At 42.2% G+C, this 13,232-nt stretch overlaps 1 protein-coding gene across 2 annotated transcripts in view; it reads left to right on the top strand.

The window, feature by feature from the left end:
• The window catches only part of nxf1a (nuclear RNA export factor 1a), a 40,051-nt gene extending 33,029 nt beyond the window's left edge, over positions 1–7,022 (top strand). For both annotated transcript variants that reach the window (XM_015947175.3, XM_015947183.3), the window contains 4 exons: positions 1,414–1,492; positions 6,267–6,449; positions 6,534–6,594; positions 6,689–7,022. In XM_015947175.3, coding sequence (XP_015802661.3) covers positions 1,414–1,492; positions 6,267–6,449; positions 6,534–6,594; positions 6,689–6,727 — 362 coding nt within the window. In that variant the 3' untranslated portion in view covers positions 6,728–7,022. The remainder of the gene's footprint in view (positions 1–1,413; positions 1,493–6,266; positions 6,450–6,533; positions 6,595–6,688) is intronic.
• Positions 7,023–13,232: the final 6,210 nt, after the last annotated feature.

Below are 13,232 nucleotides of genomic sequence, written 5' to 3'. Positions count from 1 at the left end.
TCAGAGGCGGACTGGTTCCAGTCGGCGCTGAACGAGGGAGAGTACAAGGCTGCCGCCCTCTCTCTTCGAGCTTCGAATGTCTCCTCTGTGCTCTCAGCATACCAAGCCGAGCTCTGTGAAGAAGAAGAAAATATCATTTCTAAGACATGACCACAAAGCCGGACCCAGACGTGTGGGAGGAAATCACCGTGCTCACTGACATCTGCCTGCGGGCGCTGTGCGGTCCAGGCCAAGGGTAAAGTCATGAGTATGATGGTGCTTCAGGAACGTGCTGGATGGCTGAACCTCATAAACCTCTCTGATAGAGAGAAGGAAGACATTTTGGACATGTCGATTGAGCCTGAAAGCATTTTCGTCTCCGCATTGGCTTCAGTGCAACCTTGGAAATTGCCGCCTCGCAGGAACCTAGTGGCCCAAGCTGTTGGCTCAATCTTCCATCCTCATCCAGAAGGACTGGCCCTGTGGGCCTGGACCCTGACAAGTGCGGGTTAGGGTCAGCAGAGCTGTCCCAGGCGGTCCCAGGGGGTTTGAAGTCTGGTGCCAGGGCAGGGATATCTCTCCCTCCCAGTGCCCAGTGAATGCCATTCTGTCTTTCCTGCAAGAATTGCTGGATGGAAAGAAGGCGAGTTCAAATGGAGACCTCTCTGGGCCTGGACCTTAAGATCCTGTCTCTTAAGGTGGTGCTACTCCTTGCTTTGGTATCTGCAAAGCGAGTTAGTGACTTACAGGCTCTCTCTGTGTACCCATCCTGCACCCAGTTTGCACCAGGTGACATGTGGGTGTCCCTGAAGCCCAACCCTGCCTTTGTGCCTAAGGTAGTGGGCTCCTTTTCTCCTCTTCTCCTCACAGCTTTCTACCCACCACCCTTCTCCTCTCCTGAGGAGGAGCGGTTGTGCAAGCTGTGTCCAGATTGCACGCTCAAGGAGTATGTTAATTGGACAGGGAACTTTTGCAGGGGTGACCAGCTCTTTGTGTCATGGGGAGGACCTTTTAAGGGAAAACTCATCACAAAGCAGCAGCTCTACCACTGGATTGTGGAGGCTATTTCTTCGGCTTACTCCTGTCGGGGCATTCAGGCAACTCAGGGCCCATTGTACTAGGGGCCTGTCTTCTTCATGGACCCTTTTTCGAGTGAGATGTCTCACCAGGCAACCCTTCTTGCTGGGCAAAGCGAGAAGAGGTGTTTATCTTGAATAACGCGTGCGTAGGTATGCTTGCTACTTACAGTAGCAGGTGACGCGTGCATCACAGTCACTGGCCAATCAGGATTGGTGTATTGAGATAAGTGCTTCTGAGGAATCCGGAGGAGCGTATCCCATAGTGAGTCATCTGACTAATGTTACTCAGAGAACCAGGGTTATGACAGTAACCCTAAAGTTTTCTGCTGCCCTGATTTATTTGACCTTTTATCAGTTGTTGTAGACGGAAAATCCAGAGAATCCACCATGGCCTTTTTTCGGGTTCTGATCACAGTTCCTGCAGGGACTTCTGGGTAAGTTTAGTTGGCTTCTTATTGATTTAGTCTCTGACACAGTGCAGTGTTTATTAAAACACGTCAGACATTACCAATTTGTTTTAATATTGTCTGACCAAAAATGTCAAATAGTCTGACATAATAACTGATGTTAGCCTTTTCTTAAAGGCCCAATGTGTGATATTTCATCTTATAAGTTATCAAATTTCTTGTATCACATTCTCAAATTTGTTTTTTTTTTAATGATAATTCAAACAAGCATTTATTCTAAGCATTATTATTAGCTTTATATTTTAATATTTTAGACAAAAGAAGCAGACCGGTGCTCCATATGGCATGCGCCATCTTAAAATACAGTGACCTTTTAGGGACATACAACATATTAAGCTTCGCATTTGATGTTTGCGTTTTTAAATGATGTAACCTCAAAGAAACAGCAGTGGGCAGAAGTGCGCCTTGTAAGCATGCAGTCTGACAAAGTAACTAAGAAGAAGAAGAAACTAGCCACACCGTACTTCTAGCGATGGAGGATCACACATATTCTACAAGCAAACTTGAGAAACGGGATAGTTTGTCTCATCCAAGTAAAAGAAAAAGGATTTTGAAAAGTGAACAAGACCGGCGTCATGAGAAAACCAGAGTAAATATAGGAGTTGCCTTCCCAAGATGGAGAGACCTCATGTTACAAAAGGGATTCAGTAGACACGCTGAGCAGCTCTGCCTCTTCCTCTTGTGCGTGGGACGTTGCGGCTGGTTTGAGCAAATTCGGCTCCTTCATCTTGGGATGCTTGCCCTGCTTCTGTCACATGTCTAACACCTCTGCCTCTCTGTGCGCTGGCACACGTCTGTCCTCTCCCTCTTCCTCGCCCTCTTCCTCTCCCTCGTCCTCTGTCTGTCTCCACTGATGAACCATCGGATGATATCTGACTCTGTTTACGGAGAGAAAACAATTACAGACTACACTACCTTGTATATTTCCAAAATGGCAAATAGAAATATAACATTTCTCAAATAAAATGAACAAAATATTGTCATTTTTTGTAGTCAGAAGTCATCACTAACTAGCTGCCGTTTGCTATTAGCAAACATAACTGACATTAAAAAGTTTTTCTTATTCAAAACCTATTTAGATTAAATTAATAAAATAAGTTGGATGAAAACAACTAACCTGTTCGCTGACTTGAAAGCTGGAATTAGATGATATGCTGCCGTTTACAGCAACACGATTTTGTATTGTATTTGTTATATTTGTTAATAAAGTTTTAAATAATGATAAAAAAAACCCTTTTTGATCCTCGGGGGCTCCAATAGCTGCAATACCGACTCTAAACTGCGTGGTGCTAAAGAGTCGGATCTTTTTACTATGATTTCTGTGAATTTCACACACGGGGCCTTTAACCTACTAAAATAAAATTAAATCCCTGAAAACTGCCAACTGTTTCTCTAGAGTTCATGACAGACATTTTTGTCAATAATCCATCAGTTTGTCTCTGGAATCTGTAGCAGCACACTGGAAGCTTTCAGCAGCTGTATTACAATGGCAAGATGGCTCAAGAAAAACTCTTTATTGTAACATTTGTGCTGAAGTAAAGAAGAAAGAAAAGAAGAAAAGCTCTTTCCTATAGCGCCTCAAGATAAAAATCACGAGACGTTTGACAAAAACAAAAATGTAAAATATAAAAAAATTTAGAAAATGATTGTGAAAATGGTTTTTCACAGTCTAAAACAGCAGACAGAATGACATTTTGTCCTTTAAAGAAGGTTTTTTTAAGAGTGCATGTATTAGCCAGCGACCCGTCACGCTGCCAAATGGATGGCCAGTTCAAGTTGACAACCTAAGTAACGGGATGGCAAACTGTCCTCGTTTCTGTAATATCTAATCAAGAACTTGCATTTTTTGGAAGTCAAATTAAAATCTGATGGTTGCAAAAATCTGTAAGCAAACGTGTTCAAGTCTGTACTACTGGAGTTAGGCAGATTCGTTGCGGAGAATAACCCAGCACAGAATCCTGGTTTCTGTCAACTTTGAATGCAGCGGCTGCTCCTGGAGCAGTGGATGAAGACGTGCTTGTATCAAAGATGTGGTACCGTCTGTTACACGGGCGTAGTTAAGGTTTAATTGGTCTGATGTTGAGCAAAAAAACCTCAGTAAAATATGCTGGGCATAGCTCATGTCTTATCTGCAGCCAGTCAAACCCATGTTTGATCCTGAAAGAGATGTGAAGATGGTGCCAGGGCATGTGGCACGCCTTCTGCTTCCTCCGTTTTATTTTTGTTTAGACATATGGGCCATTCCCATCTGTACCGGGTCGGCCCGGGCCGGGTAGCCCCAGTCGGTCCCAGCCTGGCCCGGTTGATTCCACACATCCTTGCCTTAAGCCCATGTGGGCTGATTCTACCCACCAATCAGAGGCTTGCTCTAATGGAAGGTGTGAATTTGCTGTCAGCAGTGGGTGTGTTGGCCCTGGTCGGCCTGAAGCAGACCCCCTCGAGAAGAGGGCTGAGAATGAGCCTTGGTTGGCCCGGAAAAATACCAGGCCACCCAGATATGTAAACAACCTACGCTACCCGGCCCGGGCCGACCCGGTACAGATGGGAATGGCCCAATATTTTCAAATGTTTTCTGATGTTTCCGGTGTTTCATAATAATTCTTCATAACGATTATTTTCTGATCAAGTCTTTTCCTGAGCAGAGTGATTGTCTAAATCTTATGGTAGAAAATAATTAGCATTTTGCTGAAAATCACACTGATGGTTCATTTTTCCAATTATTTCAGCAGATTAGCATCACAATAAAAATATGTATAATAAGTAAAGGTCAGAGGTCACTTTTAAATAGCTACAAATCTGAAATCTGTGAGGACATTGTCCTACATTGTTTAAAAAAACAAGACTCATTTAAAGCTGCTTTACCCAAGTCTTTTATTTTATTTTTATTACTCAAATTAGTAATCATCTTTAATTTGTTTTATATTTTACTTTGTTCTCGTTATGATTTTAAGATGTTATGCTTTTAGTTTTGATCTATTTGAAGCACTTTGTGATTTTCTGTCTGTGACAAGTGCTATACACATAAAAATTTACTTGCTTACTAAAAATGTCCCGTGTGAGACGCTCCTGGCAGGCAGAGAAGTGTCCAGCCAGCCACGGGGCGTTTCTGCTTGGGCTACAGAAACACCTTAATGGGGGTTACTTACGGCTGGGCGATATGGACCAAAACTTATATCTCTATCTTTTTGCTGAATCGGGGGTGATGTATATCTCGATATTCTTCCTCCTGTAAAATCTTTACAAGTTAATTCACTTTAAGCTGTCTTGAGAAATTATACATAAACCAGTAGATTAAATGCATAACAATGTATTGGTTCTTGTCAAACTTTAAACTTAGTGCCTATTCTCTGGTACAGCTGTCTTTTAACACACAGCAGCCAATTGTCCCATTTGTCACATTACTTTTGGTTCCTTAACAAGTGGGAGGCACATATGCAAACTGTTGTAATTCCTACACCGTTCACCTGACTTAGATGTAAATACCCTCAAATAAAAGCTGACAATCTGCAGTTAAAGCACTTCTTGTTCGTTTCATTTCATATCCATTGTGGTGGTGTATAGAGCCAAAAATGTTAGCATTGTCGATGTCACAATATTTATGGACCTGACTGTAAAGGCAGGTTCGGGTTCGGAGAGCGTGGCGCGCGCTCACCTCAAACCAGCAACACAAAATGAAAGGGCAGGATGAGCACATATGATCAATACCTGTATAAGAAAGACGGAAAACAGATGAGCGGAGAAAATAACTTATTTTGAAACATCGGGGGTGAAGTAACATTTCAGGAGCGAATAAGACGGGGCGTTCCCGTTTTGGAGTGGGCGTTCTCGTTCACAAACAGAAATGCCCCTTTTAGAGGCTGGCCGGATGATAATGAGCAGGCGGTGTGGCAGTTTGCCAGTTCTGTGTTTTCTTTTTTTTTTTTTTTTCTTTTTTTTTTTTATCTTACATGCTTCCTTATGTCATTTCCTCTGTGGCGAGTGCATCTTTAAAAAAGAGGCGCGTGACCTGATTAGGTGTGTCTGATTGCCCCCTCTGACAGTGAGAGGCAGAGACGCAGACAAGCGGAAGGAGGATTGATGGAGAGAAATAAGTCATTTTGAAAAAAGGGGAATATTTGTGAAAACGACAAAACGGAGGACAGACGAGAATGCCAATCCACAGCAGAGATTAAGAGGAGGACAGGATCGCAGTTTCGGTTGGATGCGCAGCTGTTTCACCCAGGTTCCTCTTCTGAGTTGGACCTCTGTACTTATGCTCTTCTGCGAGAACCACGAGACCCGTTGGGAGAAAGTCGGGTTCCGTGAGTTCAAAATAGAGTTTGACTGCGAGAGTGCCGCCGAGCGCAGAACGGTTACATTGGTAGCTTCCCTGTCACTGATGCGAATCAATAATTAATGAGGAGCAATAAGCTGCTGATTTGTTTGTTGTTGGTTGTGTGATGTCTCAATTTGAGTTGATCAAGTAATTTTAGTTTAGTGTCTCCTTTGAAGAAGGGTGTTTCTATGTTGCATTCTTTTTAGGGATTCTGCGTACATCAAGGTTAACTAATTGATGCAGTTGATCTTATATGTCAGGAGAGAGACCTGGCTGGCACCCCACTTCTTGATGTACAAATCCGTTACAGAGTGGCTCAGACGTTTTCGCAAACCCTGCAGTGTGACAGAATCTTTCACACATCTGAAAGTTTCCTCCTTCTACTAAGAGGATTTAAAACTCACTGACTGCTTCCTGTTTTTACAGTTTGTGCATTGTCAATGATCAGCTATTCGTCCGAATGGCGACGACAGAGGAGATTCGCCGTGCGTTTGTAGCTCCAGCACCAACCCCATCTTCCAGTCCTGTCCCAACACTAACAGCGCCCCAGCAAGAGATGCTCACGTCCTTCTCCCAGAAGTCGGGCATGAACCTGGAATGGTCACAGAAGTAAGGATCTTGTAATATTTTCTAATAATCAAATGTTTTACATGTAACCAAATGTGTCTCTAAAACCCTGTACTACTGTCATAGATGTCTGCTGGACAACGAGTGGGATTTCAACAGAGCTGCTCAGATATTCACACAGTTGAAGGTAATGGAACATCAAATCTTCCTTTTTTTGTTTTTCATCACACAGAAGAATAAAGCTAAACTAAGGCTTTGATGTTTTTTCCTTCTGTGTACAGGCGGATGGCAAGATCCCTGATGTGGCCTTCATAAAGTGAAGAATTCAACCTTTTTTGTGAAATAAAACCAGCTGTAATTTTATTTATAGCATGTTTTCTTTTATTCCTGCCCCTAATTTTACAGTCACAATATTCAGGTTTACTCATGTTAAATTTGTTTTAACAGCTAAAAGTCTTCTTTTGAGCTGCTGTCTTTGCTAGTTACACGTCACTCAGTAGTCTTTCTGTATAGATGATAGGAGACGTGTTCATAGAATACATACGTGATGGGCAATTGTTTAAAGTTGTTAATCTGGAATTTGTTAAATGTTAATAAAATATTTTTCGGAAAGCAGTTATTACATTTCACTTCATATTGAAAGAAAAACATGGAAAAGGCTGGGTAGTTTTATTAATGTTATGCTTATGTGGACAGAAAAGATACAGAATGGTATTAGAACTAAAATACAGGATTTAATGGTGCACACGTAATACCTTTCATAGATAAGGGAGTTATTTTTATTCTGCATAACCGGTGCATACACCATCCTATTTCCACATAACACATTGACTAGTTTACAGCAGCGTCAACTCCAGAAACCTGGGGGAATGCTGCTTCTCCTGGCACTCACAGAGCACAGTCGCTTCTGCTTTGCTCCCTTATCTGCTTTCCCAAGGCTCTTTTTGTCCTGTCTGCCTACAGAGCGCTTCTCTGCATTTCCTCTGGAAATCACTATTTTTCAGAAATTGATTTAATGAATTGGTCATTCAACGCGATTTAAGATTTTTTCTACGATGAGAACGGAGGTGGGGTCTCCCACTTGCCCTCACGGGACACACGCAGTGGGATATATGCTCGATTCCTGGAAGGAGTGGAAGGTCATCTGTCTCTCTCAGCTGTCCATTGAGGACGTCGAAGATATGTGGATATTTGGCCTGATGATCACTGGATTTCTTCTGATTGGAGTGGGAGGATATCTGGTTTTCCGAAAAATTGGGATGACTGGAGCAATTGGAGGGCGACCCGCACCCATGGACAGCACCGTCCGGGCGGAGACATCACAGACTGGGACGTTACTCGAGGTGAATCATAAGCTGGACAATGTCTTAGCTGCGTTATCGGTGTTAGTGCGCAAAATGGATGTCATCTCGGAGAGGGTCACCGGACGGTGTGGAGATGTTTAAAAACCCAAATTGGCTTCACTGAAGGACTGAAATGATCAGTTTAAAGACTGAAGGCAGAGAGGAAAATTATCTCAGCCTGACCCAAACAAAGTTTTGTTATCCGAACCTGACGCCATAACAGCCTTGAGAGGCTAGGAACAAACCCCCACGAAGGAATGCAGACAGATGCTGTGAAAACCCGACCCGACCCGACCCCCCCCCCCCCCCCCCCCCCCCCCCCCCCCCCCCCCCCGATTGGCGGACTTCAGCCTGGCGAGGTCATCAACCTGCTGGAGTCAATGTGCTCTGCGCTTCTCCTGAGATCTCCCTCCCACCTGTGGCTACAGTGGCTGAGTGCCGTAGATGGCTGCTCTCACTGGGGAAACAGGATCCCAGCCCCCCCCCCCCGCCTTCCTATTGGAGTCTCATGTTGTGTTGTCTGAAGTTTGTTGAATATCTGTGTAGCGTAATGGTTTATGGCTCTTTTATGAAAGATGAACCATCCTACATAATAATCTGGAATATTAATTTTTACAAATTAATAACCAAATGTTATAGAGATAAGAAGACTCAAAGATTGTTTTCATCGATAAACTGACGATCATATCCGGTTGTCTGTGTTTCAGTTAAATGAAAAGACAAATTTGAAATTTAAGAGTTTTAATTCTTCAATTTAAACTAACGATTTGAAATGACAATCATAGGAAAAATAATCAACATTGGCAACCTTGTTGGACAATCTTTAACAGTTGATATTTTAAGCTTGCACAAATAGACCTTGTGTTGGATGTGCTAAGATTTGAGGATGATGGAATTATGAATGCGTGCATGCAGGTGTCTGAGATTGCTTCAGGGAGAGAAAAGGTGAATCTGAGTGAAAATTGATGTTTTGAATTAAACTTTAGTTTTTATTAGGAAAAACTGCATCAAAACGATATCTATCGTGTTCTGCCTCACCGCATTTAGGACCCCCTTTCAGATCCGGACCTCGGAGGATGTTCTATCCAGATGACACCTTGGCTGGCAGAGAAGACGAAGGTGTGCTGACGGTCCAGTCCAGAGTTGACCTCGGTACACATTGCTGAAGCGTTTAGCAGATGCGCTTTCTCAAGTTTAAATTAACTCCGAAATCAAAGACTGGACGAGTCTGCGTAAGCTGGTTGCATTTCAGCTATTCTGTCTGGCTTGACAGAAATAGCGTGTGGGGGGGGAGAAGAGCCGGCAGGGCTCCTTTCCCCGTGGTGTTCGTTCCACACGCCCGCTCTCTTTCGTTCTCAATCTCGTTCTAACTTACCAAAAAGCCACTTCTCTTCCCAAAGCAAACTTGTGCGTCAGAGCAAATGTGTTTTGAGTTACTGTGGATACAGACCTGTGTGAGCGAGTGTGAAGGTCATTGCTAAACATCTTCAAAAACATTATTTAATTAAGTATACTGATTCATTATAGTTCATTATGATTACCCAAAGCATAATAATCATTCATTTGATTAAAATACATTTATAATGAGCAAAGTGATAAAATTATTATTTAATGTTTAAAATAAAGAAAAGGAAGTTTAAGACTGTTTAATTATGACTAGCTAATCAGTGAAGTCCTTCTTCGGAAGACCAGGTGTTGGATGTTGTGGAGTTCTTTCAGACTTGCTGGCGGCAAAAGTCGTAATCTGTGGGTAGAAGGTGCTGCGTGACCCAGCCGTGTAAATACGACCTTTGGCACAGAAAACCCATACTTCCTCACGTTACATCTGTTTGAGGCGTTTTATTGCAGAGCAAAGCTGCCCTCCTAGTGGGAGGGTAGCTGTGAAGTGCCTTCTTTTTCCCTCCTCCCGAATCAATTCCTCATGTTACCCTCTTATCTCTATTATTGTAGTGCGACTCAGGGTTGCGAATGACCACAGTCACCAATTCTTGTCATGTGTCTTGCCCAGTATGTCTGATCTCTGAATTGTATGTACTGAAACTCTAATTTCCCTCTGGGATTAATAACGTATATTTGATTGATTGATTGATTGATGAGTAATGACCTAGAGTGAAGATAGGAATTTAAGCAGTATTTCTCTAATGGTGAAACACCTGATATTGTGCATCCGCTAATCCAGGGCTATACAATTCCGGGTCTCGAGGGTCGGGATCCAGCAGGTTTTAGTGGTTTCTCTAGTCCAACACACTAGATTCAGTGGTTGAATTACCTGTGTAGCAGCTCATCAAGCTCTGCAGAAGCCTGTTGATTACCAGCCGATTGAAATCAGGTGTGTTGAAGCAGAGTTAAAGCTAGAACGTGCTGGATGCCGGACCTCGAGGCCCAGGAATAGCCCTGCTCTAATCCCTTACTTTCTTTAGCATAGAAAGTACTCAAGTTCATCTGTTTTTTTTTTATCTGCTGTGTCTTCTTACAACCCCAGTTGGTCGTGGCAGACGTCTGCTCATACTGAGCCAGGTTCTGCGTGGGATTTCTTCCTGTTAAAGGGGAGTTTTCCTTTCCACTGTTGCTACATGTAGATTGCTGAAAAGTCACTAACACAACAGGGTGAATGCTGCAGTGACTCAATTCAATCTGCCGGGTTTCCTTAGATATGGCGCTTACACATCTGGGTCAGTATGGTTAGGGGAGGATAGCATCAGTTCGGTCTTGTAAGGGCAGTGTGTTCACGTGTAGTTCAGGAGTTCTCGGGAATGAGGAAATCCTGAGCATGTGGACGGTGTTTAAGACAGTTTTAAGAAAGTCTGGTGTCCTCCTTAAAAAGAAAAACAAAGGCAGGCATGAGCTGTGTAGTTTTAGATACTCTGAACAACATTATTTTCTTACTTTGCTCCTTGTTCTCTCAATGCCGAGCATGTCATCAAACTCTACTCACACACACGCTGTTCTCTCCTCCCACTGAGCAGCCGTGGCGAGAGTTCCATGCAGGAATGTTTGCTGCTCAGAGGCCACACTCACACAGCTCTCTTCTCCCTTCCCACTGAGCAGGGGCTTCTGAACGGAAAATGCATATCTGACCCTGGTGTGAAACCAAATTCCGGTCCCATACCAAACTGTGCTGACCCAGATGTGTAAGCCCCAATGGAAAACTTTTTAATAAGTGAAAAAAATAAAGAACTAAACTCAATTATTTGCTTAATTAGTCTATTTAATTGGAATGTTTGCTTTCTAAAGTGCCTTGAGATGACTTTTGTTGTGACTGGTGTAATAAAAATAAATTGAATTGAATAGTAAAGTGCTTTATCTGAATGTCACAAAAACAGATTACAGATATCCTTGAAAGTTTTAAAAACTAAACATTTTAGAAACATTAGCCTACCTGAAGATTCCTGTAAATGTCTCCCATTCATTTTCATGCTAATTAATTTTTAATAAACCTGCTCACTGAAACAGATTTTTTACATAATAGTTTTACCAAAGGAGGGCATCACTAAGGGTGTCATTTATGCCAGTGACTTAAATCATTTAAGTGTGTATTTTCCACCAGATGGCAGCAAATCACATGGAAAGGACTGGGAAGATATGGGACAAAGGACATGAAAACCCTAAAATATAAGGTTATCATCCCTTTTTAAGAGTATAATAGAAATGGAACACCTGGTTGAGTAATTAAGTTAATTAAAAGTACAACAGGATAAAAATGATCTTATTGCACCTATTGATCCAACCAAACTTCAAATTGGTCAAATTTGTGTCTCAATCAAGTGTAAAAATAATCATGTTACACTCTTTCTTTCTGAAAAAAGTCACACACTAATATTTCACTGGATCACCTTTAGCTTTGATTAAGGCAAACATTTGCTGTGGTGTTGTTTCCATAATTCAATTCAATTCAAGTTTATTTATATAGCGCCAAATCACGACGAGTCGTCTCAAGGCACTTCACATAATAAACATTCCAATTCACAGTTCATTAAGCCAATCAGAAATAATGTTTCCTATATAAGGAACCCAGCAAATTGCATCAAGTCACTGACTAGTGTCAGTGACTATACAGCAATCCTCATACTAAGCAAGCATGCAGCGACAGTGGAGAGGAAAACTCCCTTTTAACAGGAAGAAACCTCCAGAGAATCCTGGCTCAGTATAAGCAGCCATCCTCCACGACTCACTGGGGATTGAGAAGACAGAGCAGGCAGACACAGACACAGATACACACACACACACACACACACACACATACACACACACACATACACACACACACACACACACACACACAAGTAATGTGTCTATAGTTATATTGTGATGTCTTAGTAAATATTCTATTTGGCGAGAGATAAACTTTATTGTATTTATCCTAGTGGATCTATAATTAAACGGATAAACTAGTAGTAGCACATCAAAAGTCAATGAAAACAAAAAGTTATTATCAGGAGAGACAGAATGTATTAGTGGTTAGCCGCAGTGTGCTAGTCGATGGCCCCCTCCATGAGGCCACCACAGCTCAGCAGAACGTCATTGTAGCTTCTTCTGGGGAGAAAAACACTTACAGAGAAAATAAAGTTAACAGCTGAAATTGCACAAAATAGTACAGTTAAAGAGCAGACTGTAGAATAAAGCAGTAGAGTGTGAAAAGTGGTCAGTGTGTCCTCCAGCAGTCTAAGCCTATAGCAGCATAACTACAGAGTTAACTCTGGATAATCTATCCTATTTAGATGTAGGCATGTTGGAGGCAGGGCAAGGGAGAGCCGTCTTTACCGACTGTATACTCCACCTCCCTGTAATCCCCCACTTGTCCAGATTCAGGCTAACATCAGATTTTAACTATAGGCTCTACCAAATAAAAATGTTTTAAGCCTATTCTTAAAAGTAGACAAAGTGTCTGCCTCACGGACTAAAGCTGGGAGCTGGTTCCACAGGAGAGGAGCCTGATAACTAAAAGATCTGCCTCCCATCCTAAGTTTAGATATTCTTGGAACCACCAGTAGACCTGCAGTCTGAGAGCGAAGTGCTCGGTTAGGAACATCTGGAACAATCAGATTACTGATGTATGATGGACCTTGATTATTAAGAGCTTTATATGTGAGAAGAAGGATCTTAAAATCTATTCTGAATTTAACAGGTAGCCAATGTAGGGAAGCTAAGACAGGAGAGATATGATCTCTCTTTTTAATTCTCATCAGAACTCTAGCTGCAGCATTTTGGACAAGCTGAAGACTTTTAACTACATTCTGTGGACTTCCTGAGAGTAATGAATTACAGTAATCCAGTCTTGATGTAATAAATGCATGAACTAGTTTTTCAGCATCACTCCTGGAAAGTATGCTTCTAATCTTAGCAATATTCCGAAGGTGGAAAAAGGAAATCCGACAAACTTGTGAAACCTGGGATTTGAATGACATGTCCTGGTCAAAGATAACACCAAGGTTCCTTGCTTTGTTCTCGGAGATTAATGTAATGCCATTCAGGTCAGGCGATT

The sequence above is a fragment of the Nothobranchius furzeri genome, chromosome 1 (genome assembly GCF_043380555.1).
Source record: "Nothobranchius furzeri strain GRZ-AD chromosome 1, NfurGRZ-RIMD1, whole genome shotgun sequence".
NCBI classification, from domain to species: domain Eukaryota; kingdom Metazoa; phylum Chordata; class Actinopteri; order Cyprinodontiformes; family Nothobranchiidae; genus Nothobranchius; species Nothobranchius furzeri.
This window is presented reverse-complemented; position numbering and strand designations above follow the sequence as displayed.